We start from the raw sequence: 26,677 nt of genomic DNA, 5'->3' as shown, positions 1-26,677 counted from the left end.
TTATTGGTGACACTCTAGATGCTATTTTTTAAAAATATGTGTTCGATTTGTACAATTTCACATTTGTTTCTCTATCAATATATAAAATATATTCCTTACAATTTAGTATGGATTGACTAGCTAACGGATATAAATTGACATGTGTCATATATATCAAGTATAAATCAACACAAACAGGCAAACATGATACCTCTTTCTAGATTTTTCAGTAACTCTAACCCTAAATAATTCCTGTCACTTGTATCCCATGAATATTCTGTGTGCCCATATAATACTTTTCAGTTTATACATTTATACTTAATTAGTTACAAGAGTAATGAGATATAATAGGGTATAGAAAGACATTACCATATATTATCTAGAAGAAAAATCAGGCATCTTAAGTTCAAGTCTAACCTGTACTGTGAAATAGGTATGTGACTTTGGATCATCAAATGAAATATGTCTAATATTGTAAATTGCATTACTCTATACAAAGATGTGGCACCATCTCTTCCATCACATTTTCATAAAAACCCTCTAAAGTGAGCACAGCAGGTCATACTATTATTTTACACATGAGGGACTAAGGCTTAGACAAGGCTCAGACATACTACACAACCTCACAAGCTCTCCACATGTATCCAAATCTGTTTCAGCGCTAAGTTTCAATGCTCCATTTTTCCCTGAATGCTCAAATAAGGCCTGTAAAAAACAGCAAAACTCTACCTTCTGACCCCTGTATGGACTTTCTAAGATAAAACAGTCTTAAGGCCATGTGAAAAGGAGAAAGCCAATCCAAACACCAGTTAAGAAATTGGGATCATTAATATCTCACCCACGACCAGATGTCTTTCTTACCTTAGCCAGTCTAGTTTCTATGAAAGTATAAAATGCTATCAAAGTATCACAGCACTCAGGGAAAAACAATTTGGCAAACACTTGCTGGTTACTTATTTAATGTCTTTTTCTCCCCTTCTTCCTTACCAACATAACCTCTCTTTTATTCCAGGCGGCACTATGCCAGCTTTGAAAAAAAATGTATTTTCTCGACTTCCTTTTAGCTAATGGGAACTGTTTTCCACAGTTCTGATCAGTGATACGGAAGCAAAGGTCCTGGGATGAGATTTCCAGGAAAACTCATCAAAGAGAGGGAGAATCAGCTGGAAGAAGAAGCCTTTTGCTCCATGCCTTCCCCTTCTTCTTGCCTAGAATGCAGAGGTGATGTTGGTGGTGAAGCATCCATCTTCAAGTCATAAAGAAACAATGAGGACCAAAGCCATACATTAAGGACAACAGAGCAGAAAGGAAGAAGGTACTTATGACCCTGATGACAGTAGCACCATACCAGCCTAAAACCACCTTCTACAAGACTTTTTGCATGAAAAAAAAATTAAGCTGTTTGGTTAATTTTGGTAATTAAGCAAGCTGTTTGGTAATTTTCAATGTCATACAAAACTCAGATTTTGGTTAGGCCACGCTAAGTGGGTTTTATGTTCATGAGCAGCTGGATGTAATCCTTCAATGAAACACCCATGATTCCACAACTTAACTGTCATCACTTTACCCTATCGCATTATTATTCTTTGCACATGTGTGCATATATGGGCATTGGATAGTTGTGGTCATAGCACAAACTTTCATATTTTGGTGATCTATGCCAATAGTAATAAGGATTAAATAAGATATGACTGGCACCTAACTGAGCCTCATCCAACGTTCATTTCCTTTATAATTTTTTTTTTTTTTTTTTGAGACAGAGTCTCGCTTTGTTGCCCAGGCTAGAGTGAGTGCCGTGGCATCAGCCTAGCTCACAGCAACCTCAAACTCCTGGGCTCAAGCAATCCTGCTGCCTCAGCCTCCCGAGTAGCTGGGACTACAGGCATGCGCCACCATGCCCGGCTAATTTTATATATATATATTAGTTGGCCAATTAATTTCTTTCTATTTATAGTAGAGACGGGGGTCTCACTCTTGCTCAAGCTGGTTTTGAACTCATGACCTCGAGCAATCCGCCCGCCTCAGCCTCCCAGAGTGCTAGGATTACAGGCGTGAGCCACCGCGCCCGGCTTATAATTTTTTAACTTGAATTTATATCAAAATTTCTCTAAATATTATAATCTTTTTCATTTTTTTAATTTAGTAGTCCCCTAATAGTTCATGGTATTGATGTAATTTATCTGCTATCCCAGTATACAATGAGCTTAGATTATATCCTGTTGTTTGAAATATGGATATTACTGCAAGGAATACCTTCATGCTCTGCTGTATTTTAGAATTTTCCTTTAAATAATTAGTAATTGATGTAAAATTGAAAACTAAAACCAAAAAAACACTGAAATCTTCTTCCTCTCCATTTTCCACTTTCCTGTACCCCAAATCATAATAGGCAGTACTGGGGGAAAAAGGGCAAGTATTTTTACTATGGCACATTTATACTATCATTAAAGGATTTAAATGCTTTAGTTTTTTTTTTTTTAAACAACCTAAAAGAGAAGAGAAACCAAGCCTTAACAAATAGTAGGAGCTATTTGTTTTTCTATTTTAAAAAGTAAATACCACAAATTTCCTGAACTATTGACTCTTCACATACAACTCAGAAGAGAGAGAGTCTGTCTAGAATAAGAAAAAGTTTAGCTTTCTTTGGTAAAGTACGTAACAAAAGGATCATTCTGTTGGAAGAGACTCACTGACTTTTTCATGGCCTGTTACCTTTCTTCTGGGATCTGGGATACACATATTTTATTCAGAATATTGAATATCTAATGAGAAATAAAAGTTGTGAAATCTTATCCACACAGTATGATTAGTTTTAGAAATACTGCCACAAAAGATGAGCAACTATACAAATTAATGTAGTCCCTTTACACTGAGGAGTGCACATAATTTTAACCCAAATTAAAGTTTAGCTGAGAGAATAAAATACTTATGTACATATTAAGATACAAATTTAGACAAACATATGAAACTTTAACAAGGTATTTCTAACAGGCAAATTTTATAATTTGCACTGTGATTAAATATGACCAATAGTTTAATCAGTTAGAATCTCAAATCTTACAATAACTGAACTTTCCAAATCCACAGAAAATACAACACCAAGAGTGACCCTAATGTAAAGTATGGACTCGAGAGTGATGACATGTCAGTCTAAATTCATCACTGTGACAAATGTATCACTCTGGTAGGGGGATATGAATGGGGTGGGAGGGGGTATATAGGAAATCTCTGCACCTTCTTCTCAATTTTGCTGTGAACCTAAAACTGTTTTAAAAAAATAAAGTCTAGGCCGGGCACGGGGGCTCACACCTGTAATCCTAACACTCCGGGAGGCCGAGGCGGGAGGATCGTTTGAACTCAGGAGTTCGAGACCAGCCTGAGCAAGAGAGAGACCCTATCTCTACTAAAAATAGAAATAACTGGACAACTAAAAATATATAGAAAAAATTAGCCAGGAACAGTGGTACGTGCCTGTAGTCCCAGCTACACAGGAGGCTGAGGCAGGAGGATTGCTTGAGCCCAGGAGTTTGAGGTTGCTGTGAGCTAGGCTGACGCCCCGGCACTCTACCAGGGGCAACAGAGTGAGACTCCGTCTCAAAAAAAAATAAATAAAATAAAATCTAAAAAACATAAACTGAACTTTTCATTCAACTGGAGTTTTATAACCAATTTTTCCCCCAAAGAATTAACCATCCAACAGAAACAATGCTTTTTATTTCAGGCCTTTATAACAAATGCCCAAAGTTACCATTCTTTATAGATTTGGGGGAAAGATGGAGTGCCCCATTAGTAAACAAGTGGATATTAATAGTAAGACTTGATCATGATATACACATTCTTTGCAAATAAAATTTTCAATGTCACACAAAACTCAGATGACTCCAGATAGCCAAGGTGACTTTGCTTCTTCAATAATACTTATTTTCATATAAAATTTCTACATACTAAGCTCTATGAGAATCAGGTAAACTTGGTGCCCAAAAACGATGGAAGCAGGGAGAGCCCTGATTGCGACTACATGATCTCAAGATTTCTTTCCTCTCTATATAAACAGATTATACATGGCAATATTCTGTGACACACCACGGGGGATATGAGCTTTGGAACCGGGGAGAACAGGCACTGTGTTTGCCAAACTAGTAGAGTTACTTATACCAGATGTTCCATAGGATTTTGAAATTGCAAAGCAAACTTTTACCTGACACCAGTATATAAACAATTAGGCGTTCCCTTACATTAGCATTTAAAATGACACAGACATTGTGCTGAGCGAAAGAAGCCAGACATGATAAAATACATACTGTATGATTACATTTACATGCACTCCAGAACAGGGAAAACTAATTCTCAGTGTTAGAAAATAAGATTAGTGGTTGCCCGGCACAAGATACACAAAGGGATGGGAGAGAACTTTCTGGGTGATGAAAATGTTCCATACCTTCACTGGGGTGTAGGTAACATGAATGCATACATTTATCAAAAGTCAGCAAACTGCACTTTAAAATGTGTACATTTATTAAAATGTAAAATAGTATTTAGGAGTTTTGTTAAGAAACAGCAGCTTAAGCCATAAGAGCTTCCTCAGGTCAACTGCCCTTCTGTTGGTCCTGGATTAGTAATCAAAGATCTAATTATATTTTGAAAGGCATTGGTGTAATATTTCTATATACCTCTTCTCCTAATTTTTCACATTCGTCTTCATCCGTAGTGTGGACCACAGGTGCAACAGCATGGTAAGAACTGGAAGGTATCACAGTCACAGGCCCAGGCCACAGCTCCCTGGAAATCTTCCCTTTTTCCTCCCAACTCAAACACTCCAGAGTAGCCCTCTCTCTGAAATGCCCACATTCATATTCTCTCCCTTATCCTCCGTCTCCCACCAATGTTCTGATTTTACACATAGTTTTTGGCAGTTTAACTCAAAGGTAAACCTATTAGATAAACACCATTTATTTAGAAAGCACTAAATGCCAGGCACTTTGTAGGGACTTCAATATGACATTAACTCAATTAATCCTTTCCCCAACTATGACCCCTGCCTCCTATTTCGCCTCCCACTATTCATAAAATGTATCTAGTACCTGAAACCATTTCTGTCCATTTGTACCCCATTATACCTATAACATGATTTTTTTTTCCATTTTAAGTACAAGTCTTCCATCTCAAGTCCATCATCTTCCGAGACTGACACCTTGGCTGGGATTGATCCTATCTTATTACTTAAAAAAAAAAAAAAAAAAAAATCTACCATCGCTTTGAGTGTCTTAATAAACTCAGCAACATGGATACCCCCTGGGTACACATCAGGGCCTATGAACCTATCAGTGTCACTGCCATCATCATCCTTGTCAACCTTATATTAAACATTTACTATGGGCCAGGCATCATATTCAGCCTCCTAAATGTATTGTTTTCCAGCTGTATTGACATATACTTGATAAATAAAATTGTATAAATCCTTTATATGTGTTCTTATTTAACCTGTAGAACTATCTACTTTACAGGTGACGAAATATAGGTACAAGGGAAGCCATTTCAGGGCCATATAGCCATAAACAGCAGAGGACAGACTTAAACAGCCCCTGCAATATATCCAGACTGCAGATCTCCTGTTAGTCTGAGAAAAACTGAGATGCCCAGTAGGGGCACCCAGCTGATAACAGAGATGAGGAAGAAAAAGACTGAAACGTGAGTTCTGAAGACACGATCTTAAATGACCTTAGGAAGAGATAAGGAGACAATAGATCCTTTTTTTTTTTTTTTTTGAGACAGAGTCTCACTCTGTTGCCCAGGCTACAGTGAGTGCCATGGCGTCAGGCTAGCTCACACCAACCTCAAACTCCTGGGCTCAAGCAATCCTGCTGCCTCAGCCTCCCAAGTAGCTGGGACTACAGGCATGTGCCACCATGCCTGGCTAATTTTTTCTATAATTGGCCAACTAATTTCTTTCTATTTATAGTAGAGACGAGGTCTCGCTCTTGCTGAGGCTGGTTTCAAACTCCTGACCTCGAGCTATCTGCCCGCCTCGGCCTCCCAGAGTGCTAGGATTATAGGCGTGAGCCACTGCGCACGGCACAGTAGATCCTTCTTTATCAGAGCTTTTGCTTTCTGCAGTTTCACTTTCCTTGGTTTTGGTTACCGGAAGTCAACTGCAGTCCGAAAATATTAAATAAAATATTCCAGAAATAAATAATTCATAATTTTTAAATTGTATGCCATTTTAAGTAACATGATGAAGTCTCTCAGCATCCAACCCCAGACATGAATCATCCCTTGAACTAGTGTATTCAAGCTGTATATGCTGCCCACCCACGAGTCACTTGGTAGATGTCTCAGTTATCAGATCCACTGTAGAAGTATCATTCTATTTTATTGTAAGTTATTCTTGTTAATCTCTTACTCTTAATTTATAAATTAAATTTTATCATAGGTATATATGTATTTATAGGAAAAAACATAGTATACATAGGGCTTGGTACTATATTGACTGGGGGTCTTAGACCATATATATCCTGAGAATAAGGGGTACGTACCACTGTACTCTGAACAAGAGCACCTGGATTCCTTCCACAGTATCATACGCTACCGGCCCACAGTCCCCTCTCTACAGATCTCTGCTTTCAAGGTGCATCTGAATTCTTAATACTAGTTCTGTCTCAAAGGTAAGGAGAAGTTGGTGCAAAAGCACAGGGCAAACACCACAACCATTAAACACCTACCCTTGGTGTGCAAACACACACACACACACACAATTCTGCTGGGTCCTATAGAAAAACAATGCAAAGAAGAAACTCTAAAATGCCATTTGGCATTTCATGACACTCTGATTATCTGAAAGACTATCATCTAAAGGAATCTATGCATTACTCAGGAAGCTCCTGAGTGACAATAAATATTCCACCATGAACCTAACTCCACGGGGCATACCCTTAAAGATAAAAATGGGTAATATGATTTACAGGAACTCTTCTAGAACCTTCAGAGATTTAAATATAACCTAAATCTCCGACAGCCAGCCAAAAAACCAACTTCCAACCACAAGACCTATCTCCTGGACCTAAGACAAAGGTTAAGCAGGAGTCCTTAAATGCCTGTGCCTGCATAAGAAAGCAAGCTGGTCAAAGTACACACTTTGGAAAAGCAATGAACAAGAATAAAGCATATCTTCCCTCTCAGAAGCTAGGATCAAACTGAGTAAGACACAACTCATGTTCCATTTCTGCTTCTGTGCAAGGAAGGAAGGGTGGGCTTGGAAATCTGTTTAGATCTAATTCTACAGTATAGAGAAGCAGCTCTATTTCTAAATTCTTTGCCAGATTCAACCATTAACACAAGCACAAGTGAAATTTAAAAAACAAAGATGTCTTATTTGAAAACTAATTTTACTATATAAAAAGGATAAAATATGTTCCTAACTCTCCCACTTCCAGGCACCTCTCCTAAAGAAACGAGTCCATCGCCTCTACGTCACTGTGTGCTCCTCCAGGGACTGCACTGGGTCTGGCAGCACTTGCCTCTGCTGCTCTGGTCCTGCTGAGCGGAAAAGCAGTTGGGCCTGACTGTGTCCTTTCCTTCTATTCAGAGACGTGCTATGCAGAGAAGCACAGAGAACAACCTTTTATGCAGTTTCTATCTAACACTCTGGGTAAAGGTCACAGTTGCTGAACAGAGAAATGCATGTCATCAAAGTCTAAAACACCTCATAGGTCAACACAAAAATCATCCTTCGATTAAGGTGTTAATAAAAACATTTAAAGCCAACTAATCCCACCCTGAGTCTCATCTTTGTCATGTTTTGCCAAGACCTCCGATTCCTTTGTGCACTCTCTTGTCTCCTGTGCTCACCACGCCTCCCTGAACCTTCCTTCAGATGTGCCTCCCTTGTCAGGCCCCACCCCAAGTTCTGCCCGGCCCCACCATCCATCACACTCCACGGGAGCTGCGTGAACTGTAAGAAAAGCAATCCACACCCTGACCTCTTCCCTCAACGTTCTCAGAACCTCCCCTTCAACAGCTCTCGTTCTCTGCCAAGGATACCACGCTTCAGTGGGTGATGCTCACTCTCTCACTCCCTAGGGAGTTAGAAAAAGAGGGTAAATATTTTTCTAAACTCCTCCCTACCACCAAGCCATTATTCTTCCATTATTTCAAAAGCTATTCTCTACTCCAACACCTCTCCTTTTAATGCCCACTTTACTAGCACTTTATTATTCTTAGTGAATAACCTTCCCCCTAAATGACAGGGAAAAAAAACCCCAAAACAATAAAAACCATGGTAATTGGACAAGAAACCCTTTAGATTCCTGCTCCAAGCTACAAAAAGCATCTGCATTTGTACCTTCCCTTCGTTCCTGGCACCTGTCTCGGAGGTGAGCTTCCTCCTACCAAACTATCGAAGTTTTCTCTCTCCAGGGTGTGCAATGTCCTCCTCTCCCTCCACCATCTCTAGGGACTATGTTGAATCGCCCCCTTTCTTCTTTTTTTTTTTTTTTCCAGATGATTATTTAATTTGTAAATATTGTACAAATTTTAATAGCTTAAATTGTATATACGGCCAAATAAAAACTTGCATTAACGACTGGTGGGGCTTGTGTCATAGCATCAGTGTGTCGGGCTCCATTTCCTTGCTGAGGCTGTAGACTTGAGCCTATAATTTCCAGGAGTGAGGGTTTCACATAAGCCAGCACTATCCTTGGGACACTGTTGACCATGAACCGATTGGGAAGATGTGCCCATTTTACATATGGAAAAATTGAGCCCCAGATAAGTTCAATATGATGCCTCAGGTAAGATACCAAGTAGGAGAGCCAGAATGTGAAAGCTGTCTTAGCCAGTTTGATGCTGCCATGGGGTAGGACCTCAGGCTTTTAGCCTGTGACTCCAAGGATGGGGCAAATGTGAAGGCTAGCTGGGTGGGATGTGATGGCAGGGCAAAAGGCTACCCTTGATTCCGGGTCAGCAGGCTGGGGAGGATGGCCCTGTGCTGGGCTGCAAGGAGCTCCCAGGCACTCCCTGGTGGTAGGACCAGCTAGAGCTGGAAATGCTGTCAGGCCCAAGTCTGGTCTGGCATGGAACAGAGACCCAGAATGGGCCTCCTACCTCTCTCCACCAGATAGAAGGAGTCCAGGGGCTGACATGGGCACCGCCCCCTTTCTTACATATTCCTTTTCTGGATCTTTCCCACAAGCAAATAAAATTCTCTCAATTTATATATGTGTGATATATATATGTGTGTGTGTGTGTGTGTGTGTGTGTATATAAATGTAGTAATATATTACATATGTGTATATATATGTGTGTGCATATATACACATTTAGTTATATATAAAAAATTCTCCTCTTGCTTGATCAATTAATATCCTCCAGTTATCTAAGTAACATGCATTCTATCTGCCTCTTTTCATGACCAGGATTCTCAAAACATTAGTTGGTTCTTACAATGTCCAATTTTTGACCTGTGTTCAATTCTCAACCCACTACTCTCTGATTCCACTCTACTGCAACTGCTCTATGCTCACCAAGGCCACCATGTGGCCAAGCCCCAGGAAGACCTCTTTGCCTTATTTTTTTTTTTTTTGAGACAGAGTCTCGTTTTGTTGCACAGGCTAGAGTGAGTGCCGTAGCATCAGCCTAGCTCACAGCAACCTCAAACTCCTGGGCTCAAGCAATCCTCTTGCCTCAGCCTCCCTAGTAGCTGGGACTACAGGCATGCGCCACCATGCCCGGCTAATTTTTTTTCTATATACATTAGTTGGCCAATTAATTTCTTTCTATTTATAGTAGAGACGGGGTCTCACTCTTGCTCAGGCTGGTTTCGAACTCCTGACCTGGAGCAATCCGCCCGCCTCGGCCTCCCAGAGTGCTAGGATTATAGGCGTGAGCCACCGCGCCCAGCCTTCTCTGCCTTATTTACCTTGACCTCATAACCACACTCTGTGATGATCTTTTTGTTACAATACTCTCTTTGGTTTCTATGTCAACCTCTAGCTCATCAATTTCCTTCTACACTTTTTGTTCCTTCCACCTCACTGTTTTCTTCCTCCCTTTATGCCTCAAATATTGCTGCTTTGCAGGACTCCAGTCTTGGCCTTATGCTCTTATTGTTTGATCTTCCCTTGGATGACCGTTCAAATCCAAGAGTTTCACTTACATTTGATCTTGTTCCCGATGATCCATACAAGGACAGAACTCGACAATTTCCCCCAGATTTATGTATCTAATTGATTCCACTTAATTTTATTGTCCTGTGGACACTTTAACTATCAACATGTCCCAAACTGAACTCAACCATTTTGTCTTCCAACCTGTTCATGCTCCTATAATATCATATTGAAGAGTTAATGACCCACTATCCATCTAGTTTCCTAGTCCAGAAACAGAAGTCATCCTCAACTACCCCACTACTCCCAACACATAATAAGTCACCAATTCCTACAGATTCCCTAACTCTTAAATCCACACCTTCCTAATTTGTACTCAAGTGGTATTCATTTGAATTGTTAAACTCTGAATTAATTTCCTATTCTCTAAGCAAATATCCTATGTAATCATTTCATTCAAGAATACAAAATCATATGTCATAATCTTAAGTATGTGAAATTCTCATAGTACTTGTCAAATATAGATTTTATTCACAATATTTTTCTGTATTTTCTAAATGTTCCACCAAAATCATGCATTTCTTAGAAGCAAAAAACCCCTCAAAATCTATTTATAATGTGAAAACAAAGACAAATGATATCATACCATGCACTGCTGGCATATCTAGAAGACAATGTTCCTGTGTATGCTGAGGTCTTTGAAACAACTCGGGTCCTGGGGAGTTGATACAAAGGCAAATCTTGCTCCCTTCTTTGAGTCACAGCAGGAAGGTCAACCAGTAAGCCAGGACCTTGGACATCATTCGGAATCATGCCTGAAAAGCAAATCCAGATGACAGTGAACACAAGATGCATTCATTCATCCTTCAGTCATTCAGTGAATAGATATGGCACCCACTATGGGCAGGTACTCTTCCAGGTAGGAGACTGACTACTGTCAATAGCTAAAGGAAATAGCTAAAAGAGTTAATATATCAGATAATGATAAGTACTGTGGTGTGAAAAAAAATGAAGAAGAAGGATTGTTCAGTATTAGAGAGTTACAATTTTAAGTATGGCCTCACTGGAAAAATGACATTTTAGCAATATTAATATTACTGAAAATCTAATCTTACATCAGATTTTCCCTTATCAATCTGGGATGTCCCAATTATAGGAATTCTGACATTTCATTGATTTAAAAACATAATTCCACAGGATAACATATAACTTTGTTTATAAATTTCAGAATTCTTTTACATTTGTTGCCCCATTTAATTCTCACATCAAACTATGATTTAGAAAGAAAAGATACTATCAACCATATTTTATAGACAAGGAAATTCAGGTTAAGGAATTTTGCAAATTTTTACCCAGCAAGTAAAAGATATAGATTGCCATAATTTACTTGAATATTTATAATAAATTTTCTGCCAAAGACTTATTAATTTTGATTTCTACTTGGGTAGGGGGTGGTTCATATAATAATCTTGAGAAGCATGGGGGGAATCTTTGGACTTTACTTCTTATATCTGTCCCTAGGTTTAGGTAGTATATTATAGAATTACCATATTAATTAAAAAAATTAGAGAAGCTAGTATTTTCTCCTTCCATTTGCCCAAATAAACTAGAGGAAGCCCCTGTAGTTTCACCACAACAAATCCTGTGCTGATACCTACTATATATAGTAAGTATAGTACAACTATCCTATACAGAAAGGTGTGTTGGTCTGTGTATATTATCTACACACACCGCCACACATGCAACTACCTAAAGACAATGCATAAGGTACAAAACAAGCAGAGAAGGAGTTAGGCTGTACTATAATAGTTTTATTGTTTAAAACAAGAGAAGATCTGGAGATGAAGGAGAAAGCTGAGAGGAGTCAGTTATGAGTACAGACAGGTAGTTCTTTTTATGACTAGAAAAAATTTGGAAAGCTATAAAACAAGTCATAATTACCTCTGCAGACAATTTTTATTTCTTTTTGCTAATCTGCATTATCTTTTGTTTGGCAGAGGGACAGGGTATCTTGGGTCACTGCAGCCTCTAACTCCTGGGACCAAGAGATCCTCCCACCTTAGCCTCCCAAGTAGCTGGGACTACAGGTGCTTGCCACCATGCCCAGCTAAATTTTCTTATTTTTCAGAGATGAAGTCTATGTTGCCCAGGCTCATCTAGAACTCCCAGCCTCAAGTGATCCTCCTGCCTCCTGCCTCCCAAAGTGCTGGGATTACAAACATGAATCACTGCACCGGGCCTGTCTGCACTATCTTATTTATCCTCCACAAACACACCTAATTGTTTTTTCTCACACTGCCAAGCATACTATATCTCCTCAAGAGCTTTCCATTTATCGTTCTCTCAGCAGAGGGCTCCTACTTTATTCAATTCTCAGTCAAATGCCATCCCACTAAAATAGCCAGCCAGACCACTCCATAGAAAATAGCACCTGCCCCTAACACGCCCTATCCTTTTACACTGCTTTGTTTTCCTACCACATTACCCATTAATTTGTTACTGTCTGTCTCTGCCAACTACGGTGCAGATGCCACAAGAGCATACTAGTTTGTTCACCACTCCCTCCTCATGAGCCACAGCAGAACTGCTAGCTATTAATAGAAAGCAGCTAGCAAATATTTTTGAATGAGGAAATACAGTACCTGTTTAATGAATCAAAATGAGAGAGTTTTTTGTTTGTTTTGTTAGAAAGGGTCTCACTCTATCACCCTGGCTAGATTGCAGTGGCATGATCATAGCTCACTGTAACCCCAAAACTCCTGGGCTCAAGCCACCCTCCTGCCTCAGCCTCCTACGTAGCTAGGACTACACATGGATGCCACCATGCCTGACTAATTTTTCTTTTTTCTTTTTCTAAAGATAGGTTCTTGCTCTTGCTCAGGCTGGTTTCAAACTCCTGGCCTAAAGTGACCTCCCAGCTCAGCTCCCCAATTGCTAGGATTACAGATGTGAGCCACTGTGCCCAGCCAAAAATGAGTTTTTAAGTTTAAAAAGTAATGAATATGCTCTTTTCCTAAGTAGAAAGCAAAAACAATTTACATCCATGTAAATTGTTGTTATTAGGATGGATGTTGCATCTATTCTAATAATAGTCCATCTAATCTGCACCACAGGGGCTATTCTAGAGACAATGCGTATCTTCTAAAATTTCAAAGAGCAGCTGTGAGACTTCTGATTAAACACCTTCAGTGATCTGGGAATGCCATTTATTCAAACAATATTAGCTGGGAGCCTAAAATAATTCTGCTTACTCAAACTAGGTAAATGGAACAACTAAAAATCTACCTATCAGGTACTGTGCAAGGCACTGGGAAATCTCATCGAAATCTAAGGAATTATTTGCTGTTATATGCTGTTTCCTAGCATTACAGACAGTGAAAAGCAGCATGGTTGGAAGAGTTTAGAATGCACAGTTCAGCACAGAGCCGGCAATGGAGAAATCCAGGAAGCAAGGGGGCACAGTGAATTTGACTTGTCCACTCAGGAGCTTTATCCTGGGCTCCTGGGGGTAGCTTCACAGGGTCCCTGAACCATAAGTAAAAACATTTTTTCATGCAATGTATTTCTTTGAAAACTGTGTTCTTGGAAGAAAGAAATTTTAAAATTATCACAAATTTTGTGATTACAACATGATTGAAATGTAAGATGATGAAATACTATTGTATAGGGTTCAGTAATAATAAATAACATAGCTTTTATCCAAATTATAAGAAATAAAATGTATAGGCTTATCAAGATCGTGGACATCTATTTTTTTGGTTTGCATTCCTTTTTGTGGATTTTTAACAACATCTGGCAGAACCTAAGCTAGGGAATGTAACAAAGAAAAATTTCTAACGTAGTTTCTATACTTTGTTTTGTTTCCTAGCAAACCAATGTGAGAGGACACAAAATCTTAAGTATTTTATGTCTGTGGCTAATGAGGAAAGAAGTCAATGCTACAAAATATACCTCTGAGCGTAGCCAACATTAATGTTGGTGTTCTTCATTCTCGTATTCACAAATCCACTTAGCAAATGTTTGTGGAGCACCCGCTACTTGCTAGGAATTATTCTAGGCGTTAGAGATAGCTAAGTGTACAAAACTGACAAAGTTCCTGTTCTTGGGGGCTAATCTTCTAGTGGGGAGAGACACAGAATGAACACACAGCATGATTTCCTCAGGATATGGTAAGTTTCAAGAAGGAAAATAAAGCCACAGGTGGGAAAAGAAAGAAATGGTTATTTTAGATGAGCAATCAGGGACCTGGATGGTAATAGGGAATTAGTTCCATAAAAATCTGCAAGGAGAGTGTTCCAGGTAGAGGTCACAGCATGGGGAAGAGGCTTTATTTGAAAAAGATGGAATTTTACCAGTATTTTGATTTGCCACCACAAAATAGCTCCGCTGCTTAGCAATATACTAAGCAGAAGAATGGGACCCAGAAGTAGTTGGGCTTCAAAAAGAAGAAAAATTCTAAAACCTAAAGTCCTGTGAACCTTGTCATTCTCACATCAGAGAATTCTGTGAGGATAGAAAACCAAATTACAAACAACATCTTTCCCATCTTATAATTGGATGGTCAGGTTTTAGGAACAAACAGCAAGGCTTCACATTTTCCTTCTTTTTAAATATTTTATCTATTTGGTGGATGCCTTTATTCTGGATTATCGGGGTTTCTTTGGATCTCAGCTCTGTAATCCAACATACTGAAAATCCTTCCCAATTTACTGGGATGTGCAAATTTATCCAACATGCCATCTATGTCATTTTCTCATTTACTGCAAAAGATAACGAGGGCAGACTGTGCATAGACTCCTGTGGCAAATGGTTAGAGACCTGTACACATGTCAGCAGAAATCCATGTCTCGCAGGGCACACCTCAGTACTCCAACATAAATTCTTTCTTATCATGTTTCTAAGAACATGATGAATTGTCCACCAAATGTCTTCCTTAAATCCATACATTTATAGTAATATTGGGAAGGTGGCTTATCAAAAAATCAGAAATTATCTCTGACTAAGCAATATGGATACTCTTCTAAATCCTTTCCTATAAGCAACATCCAACTCTTTCCATTTCTTCATCCTGAACAAATTTTCCAGTAATCTCACTGCCACTGCTTTTTATCTGACCTAAAAGCTTTAGAATAAGAGTCTAATCAGCCTGCAAGACAGCAGAGAAGGGATGAAAATAATTGTCATGCTCAGGTGGAACTAAAGGAAATCTCGGTTACTGTCTTGACTTCCATGCACTGGGGTCCCCATTCCTAACAAGACAGTAAAAGCAATGGCCCACGGTTCTAGTTTTGCCTATGTCTGCCTCCTCCCTACTGAGGGGGAGAGACCAGGGGTAGGACCAGGACTCGGGCAAGAATGGCCTAAAACCAGCGTTTTCAGAACAGGGAACTGGCTCTATCTGCAGAGCAATTTCCCATCCAGCTTGTTAAATTACACCATTGGGGTGCATGGGTTGCTGCAATTTGTTTAAAACTTTTCATCACCTGCTCCACACAAAGGCTGCCTGCGCCCTTCTGCCCAACTGCCTCCTGCGTGGACCCTGTTGGTGCACAGGCACACATTTCTCACCTCTCACGGTGCTTGGCACAGTTTCACTTTACAGAGCTGTTCACCAAGTGCACCGTAGCACCCAGGAGCCCATAAAACAAACCGAATCCTCGAGGGCCTCCGCGAGTGTTAGGTAATGGCCAGAACAGGGCACAGAGGTTAGAAAAACAGGGAAGTTAGAAAAAAAAATGCTCCTGGACAAAGGGAAATAAATGCCCACAGGAAAGGAACAGGGGAACTTTTCAAAATGTTTATACTTGGTGAGGTGCAAGAATAGAATGACAAAATAAAGGCAAGAAGAATCCAAGTAGAAAGGAGATTGGGGTATTGTACAACTGAGCACCTGAAAAAACAAAAGTAATGAGCTGATATGATGCTGATAACCACATGTGAGAAGCATATCACCTTCTCATTCAGCAAATATTTCTTGAGCACCTACCACGGTAACATAAGCAGACACAATCCTTGCCCTCCTGAAGCTTGGTGTATAGTAAGAGACATGCCTGCAAATGGGTATGTGCGCTGACTCTTAGGAGCAATGACAAATACATCCAGGCTTCACTGCAGGCACACTCCAGGGCAGGGCAGTCAAAGACTGGGAAACAGAACTACTTTCTGTCTGAAATCTTGTAACACTAAATGCACTACTCATTTGGAATTTATCTTGTATGCCATACATTATTAATTATTCAATTTATAGCCTTAGTTTCATAGCCCATGAAGATTATAAACTCCTTAAAGATACACACCTGTAATTCTAGCACTATGGGAGGCTGATGCAGAAGGATCACTGGAAGCCATGAGTTTGAGACCGGACTGAGCAACATAGTGAGACCCTGTCTCTACAAAAAATAGAAAAATTAGCTTTGTGTGGTAGCACGTGCCTGTAGTCCCAGCTATTCAGGAGGCTGAGGCAAGAAGATTGCTTGAGTCCAGGTATTTGAGGTTACAATGAGCTATGATGACACCGCTACACTCTACTGGGGGCAATACAGTGAGACCGTGTCTCAAAAACACAAAAAACAAAAAAACCATAATTTTGAATTAACCAAAGGCTCAAGAGTAGCCCTTTACACACAGGTTCTCAAAAATGATTTTTGGATTAATTGTTCTATAGATAAATCTAAAATTATTTGTTATTCTACTGCTCCTGCCCCACACACCCACCACTCCATATATCTAGTCTATTATTTCAATCCTGATAGTATAAAGTATTGATTCTTAACCAGCAGCAGTGTTGCCCCCAACCCCACCCCCACCCCAGGCACATTTGACATGACATTTGTCATGACTGGAAGTGAGAGTGCCACTGGCATCTTGGCTTAGAGCCCAGGGAAGCCACTATGCATCCTACAACGCACAGGGCACGCCACCCCCACCACAAAGAATTACCTGGTCCAAAACAATGCTGAGATTGCTGTAAAGTATAAATGGTAATGGAAGAGATATAGTCTATTCATTCATTTATTCATTTATTTGTGCCATAAATCTTCTGCAAATATATTTAGTCAGAGAACTATATAAATGTGGCAAATTTTTAAAAGCAGCATACCTGTAAAGTTTTACGGGGAAAAAGTCCCATTTTTCTCCTAGTTGTGACCTTGAAAACTTGGATAGACTCATCTAATCTTAGATATTCAAAATTAACTATCCATGCTCTGTTTTGACCCACGGGGAAGTGTATGTTATCTCAGAGAGGCCTTCAATCTTTACCATTAAGGATTCCATTCTTCAGAATTTTACTTAATGGAATCCTGATCTCATATAAAACTGGTTCATCACTCTCTACAGCCCTCTTTCCCTTTACAGCATATTCCCACTCAACACGAGAAATGCCCACAGAGAGAGACTTTTCCTATAAGTAGTCCTAACAGGTAAAAGACAGCATAAATCCTCAGCAATGGTTCTATAAATCCTACGGCTATGAAAAAATTTAACAGTCTTACCAAGGGATGTCAACATTACAATGACATTCGATATTTCAGTGTCAAAGGAAGAAAAATTCTTTTTTAAAGTCAAGTTTTGAAAAGTATATAAGAATTGATATTGGGGGAGACAGGGAGAGGCACTATACTTTTAGAATTCTTTAATGGAAACTAAGTTATTAATGTACTAAAATGGACTATAATATATGGCTATAAAATGTTTCATAAATGTTTAAAATATGCCTCTATTAATATTTAACAGGCCCACTCATGAGCTAACAATATCACTTAAGAGCATCAGAAATTTTAATATATATTAGTAGAGACTTATTTCAGATTCCATGTAAGATACTAGTTTGAGTTTCAATGTGGGCTGCTAATAAAAAGCAAAATGAGGCAGACAAATGCAGCCTTCTCAGAACATAGAATCTAAGTTAAAATATGAGCCACATTTATTCTTTCAGGTATTATGAAGCAAAGCAATGGATAAGCTAGATTTAAATGTAAGACATCATAATGAATAAAATCGTGACAGTAAATTCATTGCATACAAGCATAAAAGCGAAAAACTACAAAATAATGTAATTTGTGCTTATCAGAAACAAAAGCCACAAACCTAAATCCAGACTGCTTTTTGCTAATGAATTAAGATTTTCCAGATCATCAAATCTGCCTTGTTGACTGTTTCCTTCAGTTGACGGTAAGGATGGAAGAGAATCCATGCCAAAGTTTTCCTTCATCTTGAGAAGAGGAAAAATAGAAATGCATTAGTACTTTATGAAAAACTGTGGAACATTATAATGCTGTTCAAACCAGGTAATGATGATAGTGGAAAACTGGCCCTGCAAACAGGCATACTCAGGTAATGGTTTCGTGGTAAGCAGTAACAAACGCCGTAATTTAATATTTGCAAAAGTACAGGCTAGTAAAACCTGTTTTATCTAAATATTCAATTTTGAGCAAAACTTTTGTATTACAAACATTAATAAATGGATTTAAATTAACATTTACCAAGGTAGAAGAATAAAAGATCTATCAACGCAAGGTTGATTGTTGATATACACAACCTCCTGGATCATGCTGCTGATGTCCACAATTTAAATAGCTTCGTTGCTGATCCCAAACGACATGGTGAATTTTCATATCTCTAAGCCTTTGCCCTGCCCTGCCCTCTCTCGCACTCTTAGCTGCCTGGTAAATACCTCATTACCCAAACCTGAAACCTACAGATAAGTGTCATAGATAACTTACTGCACTTTCCTCCCATCTTCCTTTTATACATATCTTTCATGGTTTTCCAAAGTAACACACTTCCAGAATGCTAAAATGTTTGTGTCCTCCACCCAAAATTAATATGTTGAAACCTTAACCCACAAGGTGAAAGTATTAAGAGCTGGCTTTTTTGTGCAGATCATAGGGGTGGAGTCCTCACGAATGGGATTACTGCCCTTATGAAACAGGCCCCAAGGGAGCTCATGGTACTCTTGTACCATGTGGGGACACAGCTAGAGGGCGCCATTCACGAACCAGAAAGGGGCCCCCTGCAGACACTGACTTTGCCTGTACCTTGATCTTGGACTTCCCAGCCTCAAGAACTGTGAGAGATAAATTTCTGTTGTTTATAAATCTACCCAGAGTTAATGGTATTTTGTTACAGCAGCCCAAATAGACTAAGAAAGAGAACATATAATTTTCACTTAAGTATCTTATTATGATATTTTATAAGCATAAATTTAAATGAGTAATTTATAGCCACCACAGGAATATACCTTAATTAATCTGAGGTGAATAACAGTATGTTATACTTTATTGTTGGAAATTTTGGTTTTTCAAAACAAAAATGTGAAATATATTGTTTATAATGGCCCACTTTTTTGGTAAAGTTACATTGGTCAGACTTCAATGGTAAGAACTGGTATACCATATACTGCTAGCTTTTTCCAAACAGATTATGAATATAGATAAGTATGTAACTATATCAGATACCTAGTGGCCCCTAAAGAACATAGAATTCAACTCAAATATTTAATAGGAGTAAGGAAGACATCTAACTACTTAGTTGCCTAGAATAAAATAAATAAGAAGAACTTAGAAAAGGGAGTAAGGAAGAGATGGCAGGTACTGAGCACTTAAAAAGAAGAAATTTTACAGTAATTTTGGACCATTTGGACATTTTTTTAAAAAAACTAATGGCAATTATGTTAATAGTAGCTGAAGAATAAGAGAATTGATACCTCAATCTGGGATTTCAGTATAGTGGGTATGAGAGGTTGGAACTTTAGAAAATGAATTGCTGGGTTTTTTTCTAAAAAGAGAAGAAAATAAGAACATACACTTTTTCTCAGGTGAATAATCCTCAGGCAAAAAGAACCAAATCTTTAAATAAAGAGGCTGGGAACACTGGTTCAGGCCTGTAATCCCAGCACTTTGGGAGGTGGAGGCAGGAAGATGGCTTGAGACCAGGAGTTCAAGATCAGCCTGGGCAATATAGCAAGACTACAAAAAGATAAAAAAATCAGCTGGGCATGGTGGCTCATGCCTACAGTCCCAGCTACTCAGGAGGCTGAAGCAGGAGGATTACCTGAGCCCAGGAGTTTGAGGTTGCAGGGAGCTATGACAACTCTAGCCTGGGCAACAGAGGGAGACTCTGTCTCAAAAAAACAAAGCAAAACAAAACAAAAATAATGGACAAAGAACTTGAATAGACACTTCTAGAAAGAATATAAAAAGATGGCCAATAAACACTTGAAGGGCTGTTCGACATCACTATTAGGGAAATGTAAATTAAAACATAAAGATATAGCACTTTACACTCATAAAAACAAACACAAACATAAAAAAAGCCAGCAAACAACAAGTGTTAGGATGTGGAGAAATTGGAAACCTTGTGCATTGTTGGTGGGAATGTAAAATGGTACAGTTTCTATGGAAAACAGTATGGTATTCCTCAAAAGTTAAATATAGAATTATCCTATGATCTATAATAGCAATTGAAATTTGGGGTATAGAAGCCTCTAACTTTAACCATTTAGTGAGCTAGCTACTTCTTTTGTTGCATTGGCATGCATACCAATAAACCTTTAATGTCTTTTTTCAGTTTAATTTGCATCCCTCCAAGCAAAAACACAAGAGGGCAGAGGGAAAGTTTTGAGAATATTATTTCAGCCTTAAAAAGGGAGAAAATTCTGACACCTACCACAACATGAATGAACCTTGAAGACAATATGCTAAGTGAAATAAACAAGACACAAAAGAACAAATATTACATGATCCTGCTTCTATGAAGTGATTAGTGTAGTCAAACTCTTAAGAGACACAAAATACAATTATGGATGGTTGCCAAGAGACAGGAGGAGGAGAGAAAGAGCAGTTGTTACTTAATGGGTTTCAGTGTGGGAAGATAAAAAGTTCTAGAGATGGATGGTGATGGTGGTTACACAATAATGTCAGTGTAATTAATGCTGCTGAACTGTATACCAAAAATGTTTAAATGAATGGTAAATTGTGTGTTATGTGTATTTTACTATAATTTAAAAACAAAAACAAAACAAGTCTATAAACCTTCATGGTTTCACCCTTCAACTAAAATGGCATAGGAGGGTGGTAGAGAAAGATAAACTGTGGGTAGTTAGGTACTATCTGCATTCCACAACTACAGCTATATCTGCAGCCCCAAACGGAGATTACAACCATGATGGAAATAATAATGTTCCTCTACCCTTCTGAAGGGCACCTCTATATAGAAGAGTTTTGGGAATTACATATTTGTAAGGCATTGACAAGTGTTTTTAAAATCCTCTTAGGGACTGCAATATTAGGTAATATTATTAGATAACAAATTATCACAGGGCTATATCAGTAATAACAGGTGGGCAAATAAAGATCTGAGCCCATCCCAATCATATGGCTGTAACTGTCATCACTGTGGAAGAGAGGAAAAATGTCAATGCCCTAAGCAAGAACATATAATTATTTAAAGAAAATAAAATACTGTTTACGCAAGATACATTAGGGCTGAAAATCTTAATGCTAGTTTGGGAAGCTTATAGAGGTTACCTCTGTAACTTTAAATTAAATAATTAAATGTATGAATAGGCAAAAAATTTTAACATTTTACAGGTTTTAAAATACCAATGTTTAACTAAACTTATAAAGTAAATATTATGAACATACATTTGACCTTTTCCTCTATAGCCTTAAAAGTGTATATATTAAAATGGACCAATATTTCAGGTTGCCTTTTATTTGGGTAAATAGAAATTATTTTTTACAGAAGTGAATATGGCTGAATTAATGGGAAATAAAAAAAGGGAAGCTAGGAAACTTAACACAGATTTAGTAATTAGTATACATGTCCTTCAAATTGTAAGCACTGACAGTTGTTTTAAACAAGCCTTTCAAAGAGCACTTTAACAAATAATAGAGTAAGTGGTTACATTGTTAAGCACATCAATATAAGCTTATAAAAGGGCTTTAAAAAAAAAACACCCAATATTATGCAAATGAGTACTTGAGATAAGGATAAAATTTTGAGTGACAGAATGGATTTAAAAATTGCTGTATTTCAAACAACCTAGTTAGAAATGAAGATGATATATTTGGAAAGCTATGTTAAATGATCAAAAAGTGATTCTAGTGACAATGTAGATACTGACATTAAATATGCATTGAAAGAATTTGAATAAAATTATATGATTAAATGTCAGAATAGGCAAAAATTTAACATTTTAGGAGGTTTTAAAATTGAATGTTTAAACTTACAAAGTCAATATTATGAATATACATTTGACCATTTCATCTATAGCCTTAAATGTTTATAATATATCAAAATGGACGGATATTTCAGATTGCCCTTTATTTGGATAAACAGAAAATTTTCTTTTTATAGACTAAAACAGCCAAAACAAATATTTATGAGTATTCAGTCATCTATAATTCCAATTTGCTCTCTATATAACTGAATACATCTTCTGCTTGGGGTTGAGCACTGACAGATCACAGGAGAGGGACTGGCAAAGGTAGAAAGCACCGATGCCAATGAACACACTGGACAATTATGTGTCACCTCTCTCCACATCCAGGCACCATTCACGCATTCCAAAAACACCTGTTCTTGGTGGACTGCCCAGGGCCCTCTATCATGGGGCGTCCTGTGGGGCCCCATAAATACAGAAAGCATAGTGTCTTGCCTAGCAGAGGGACCCACAAGCGTTTGCAGTAGGGAACAGGTAGGAAATGTCTGAAGGAGACGAGGGAAGAAACCACCTGTACCTGCCGAGTGAGAGAGCAGGCGGAGGCATGTTTTGCCCATCACAGCAGGGACGCTGCCAGCCTCGGCGAGGAGGAGAACACCATCCCGCATCTGAACATACTGTTAAGTTGCCTTTTTAAAAAAACATCCCTATACAGTAATCTTGTCATTTGCCTGAAAGTTAATTCAGGGCAGGAAATAAAGAAACAAAAACATTTTTAAAAGTTGCTAATGAAGGATTCCAGTTGGTGACTGGTTGACTATATAATCTTATAAGAAATAAAGCTGATTAGTGGTTTAATAGTAAGGGGAAACCTATTAAAACACAATGCTTTCCTGCCATACTATCTATTTACAACTTTAAGATGATTTCTTACAGATCAGTGCTTTTATATCATATATAACACAGAGAACAATGTGGATCACCAAGACATAAACAACGATATACTCATAATCAATTTTGCCTTGATTTTCCCTGATAAAACATGCCATGTGAGAAATACACAGCTGTGTTTCCCTGGGGAAATTAAAAAGAAATCATGAATGTTATTATAAAAGAACTCTTCCCTGAAACGAGAAACTTAGGACAAAAACATCACCAAAGAGGCAAAGCAAAAAACCACTACAGCAGCAAAGCAAATGCAGCTTATGGACTCCCAAGTGAAGTCGTGCAATACAGAAGAGATGAGCTTATACTTATAGCTAACCATCGTATGGCAGATCTTGCAAACAACACTTAATTATAAAAAGGCCCATTAAATTCTGTTCAGTATTTTTTTTTTTTTTTTTTAAGTTACATGAGTTAGAGACAGGACTAGGCAGGAGGGAAGATGTGCAATCCCTTACCACGTTTTCAGGGCAATAGCCGTACTGCTGTGTCTCCTGGGAATGAACACTCCTCATAGATCTTGCTTCTGGAGACCCAGGCAGTTCACTGTCATGTAACCACTGTGTAGCAAAGTGAAATTCCTGCATGGAGGGCACAGGAAGGGCCTCCTGAATGTGGGACGACAACGAGGGATACAATTCCAGGGACTGAAAGTGATCTTGATACAGCTCATATTCTTCATCAACAAGCATTTCCCTTTCTTCACCCATCTCCTGCAATCTAGGAGTCAGAAATTCATGCATCTCCCAGGCCTCCGTGCTGTTGTCTATCTCTTTTTGTTGGGACTGGAAAGCCTTTCCCAAATCTAGAAACGGTTCATCCACAAGTTCTTCTTTAAAATGTGGTTCATCTCTAAATCCCTGTAAATAAAAGTTGCAAAAAATGTCATACGCATGAACTAGAAAATTAAAATGCTGAGATTATGGCAATGTACCACCTTGTATGCCAATGCACAGCTAACACGCACAGCTCTCCACCGCAGACAAGAAGAAACACAGCCTCGCTCCCACACAATCCTCAACCCAGAAAAGGGTCAGAGAGGAAAGTAAGAGGCAGAAATCTGCCTGTGGCAAGGTGAATGATTCTTTCAAACCTTCTAAAAGGTTCATTATACATTAACCACCTGGAAATTCTCCATCAGAAATAGGAATTTTGTTAACCCATTACTCTAAATATTTAACCCATGCACCTAATATAAAAAGTAGTACATAAATATAGATTAATTTCATATTATTACTTAAGAAAGCAAATATTGAAAAGGTAGGTCAGGATTTTCAAGCTTAAGTAACTAAAAAGAAATCATGGCTATTAAAATGTTCAAAAAACATTCCCTATAGACTAAAGATGAGTTATGTCTAACTACCTTGAGTATGACTTTTATAATATAACAAATAATAGGAGTATATTTTTTTAACTGTGTTGAAAATAGAAAGGAATGAATACAATATACTTTTAAATTAATTTATATTTCACTAATCAGAATAGCTAGGACATACCACTGATACTAAATGTGCAGAAACTTGTTGAGTTCTTGTCTAAGCCTTTGGCCTAACCCTGGGAAACCTCTGGGTGCTGGACACCATGTAGCCCAATTCCTTCTAAGAGATCAGTGATATTTCCTATTTTAAGTCCTATTCATTATCACTACATGTAAATTTCTTTTTTCTATTGTTTCTTCCTCACAACTAAACATCATTGTGGTGAAGCTTTTAAATTAATTTAGTATACCAAATATTATAACCTGGTTATTTCCCTCTAAAAAAATTGTGATTAGAGATTATGTTTGAACATATCACATAACAAAATTTTAATGAAAAATGTCTACACTAAAAAATCTAATGGACATTACAGGAATGGATATCAGCTTGAGACTCTGTCAACATATTATATAAAGAATATCATTAGACAGTTATTACCCAGTAAAGCAAAACCATACTCCAACTGCAAAGAACAACATAAGACAATTCCTTTTAAGAATATAAAAGGAGGGGCTGGTTCCAGTGACTCACGCCTGTAATCCTAGCATTCTGGAAGGCTGAGGCAGGAGGACCCCTTTGAGGCCAGGAGTTCAAGACCAGCCTGAGTAGGAGCAAGACCTCATCTCTCCCAAAATAAAAAAAGTTATTTAGTAGGGCCTTGTGGTGTGCACCTGTAGTCCCAGCTACTTGGGAGGCTGAGGCAGGAGGATCACTTGAACCCAGGAATAGAAGTTGCAGTGAGCTATGATGATGCCACCACATTCTTGCCAGGGTGACAGAGTGAGACCCTGTCCCCAAAAAAAAAAAGAACTAAAAAGGGAAAAGCTTCCAAATACATTTTGTAAAATTGAAGCATAAAGTAGGGCTTGACTAAATAAGCCTTTTCTTTAGAAAGTATTCAATATGAAATTTTTTGATATAGTTCCATTTTCTATAGCATTTTAAACGTAGGTCTATTTTCTACCCCCCTAAAACTTTAGGAATATATTAGTGATATAAAGTACATCTGTTCTTTGAACATGCCTTACATCTTGCCTGTGTCATTCAGAGAGGCAATGTGATGTAGGAAGAAAAAGATTTCAGTTTAATTAAAAAAATAAAAGAGAGAGGGAGGTTAATTAATATCTATTTAGCTAAGGGATGGGGACAAGCTTTGTCTTCTTTATAAAAACTGTAGCTCACAGCAAATCATTCAAATGGGAAATAAATTTACTAAATACCTTGGGTGCTTCAAGTATTAAAGATGAATTTATATCATGAATTGTTCCTGAAAGTTCAGTGTTATCTTCATTATTGTTTGAATGTAAAATATAACAACTTTCTTCTTTATCATCTTCCTGAAAATATAAGACACGCTTATAAGCAAGAAAATACCTTAGTTTCAAACTCTCTTCAGATTCTCATATTCCCATTAAGTGCAGGTGCACGACAAAATTTACACAAAGTGCTTTCATTACAACAAACTTTAACAATTAAAAAGAAAGTCATATACAGGTCAGAGCTCCTCAAAGTTTTTTTAAAAGTATTCCTTAGGCCGGGCGCGGTGGCTCACGCCTGTAATCCTAGCTCTCTGGGAGGCCGAGGCGGGCGGATTGCTCAAGGTCAGGAGTTCAAAACCAGCCTGAGCAAGAGCAAGACCCCGTCTCTACTATAAATAGAAAGAAATTAATTGGCCAACTGATATATATATGTAAAAAATTAGCCGGGCATGGTGGCACATGCCTGTAGTCCCAGCTACTTGGGAGGCTGAGGCAGGAGGATCGCTTGAGTCCAGGAGTTTGAGGTTGCTGTGAGCTAGGCTGACGCCATGGCACTCACTCTAGCCTGGGCAACAAAGTGAGACTCTGTCTCAAAAAAAAAAAAAAAAAAAAGTATTCCTTAAAGAAAAATCACTTTCCTAGGAAAAAACCTTGTGTATATATAGCTATCTATGTATCAGGTACAAATTTAAATCCTTTAAATATATTTACTATATTAATTAATATATTCTCTAAGAAGTAGACGCTTTT

General features: G+C 38.2%; 1 protein-coding gene across 4 annotated transcripts in view; it reads right to left on the bottom strand.

Annotated features, from left to right (window-relative positions):
• The window catches only part of PATJ (PATJ crumbs cell polarity complex component), a 345,818-nt gene that overhangs the window by 220,934 nt on the left and 98,207 nt on the right, over nt 1-26,677 (bottom strand). For 3 of the 4 annotated variants that reach the window (XM_075998871.1, XM_075998878.1, XM_075998893.1), the window contains exons 19-23: nt 25,889-26,005; nt 23,649-24,050; nt 18,168-18,291; nt 16,376-16,468; nt 10,726-10,894 (exon numbers count right to left, since the gene is read on the bottom strand). In XM_075998871.1, the coding sequence (XP_075854986.1) occupies nt 10,726-10,894; nt 16,376-16,468; nt 18,168-18,291; nt 23,649-24,050; nt 25,889-26,005 (905 nt within the window). The remainder of the gene's footprint in view (nt 1-10,725; nt 10,895-16,375; nt 16,469-18,167; nt 18,292-23,648; nt 24,051-25,888; nt 26,006-26,677) is intronic. The other variant, XM_075998885.1, reaches the window with a different exon arrangement.

The sequence above is a fragment of the Microcebus murinus genome, chromosome 2 (assembly GCF_040939455.1).
Source record: "Microcebus murinus isolate Inina chromosome 2, M.murinus_Inina_mat1.0, whole genome shotgun sequence".
In the NCBI taxonomy this organism is placed as follows: Eukaryota; Metazoa; Chordata; class Mammalia; order Primates; family Cheirogaleidae; genus Microcebus; species Microcebus murinus.
The sequence above is the reverse complement of the archived record's forward strand: the minus strand, read 5'-3'. Positions and strand labels throughout refer to the sequence as shown.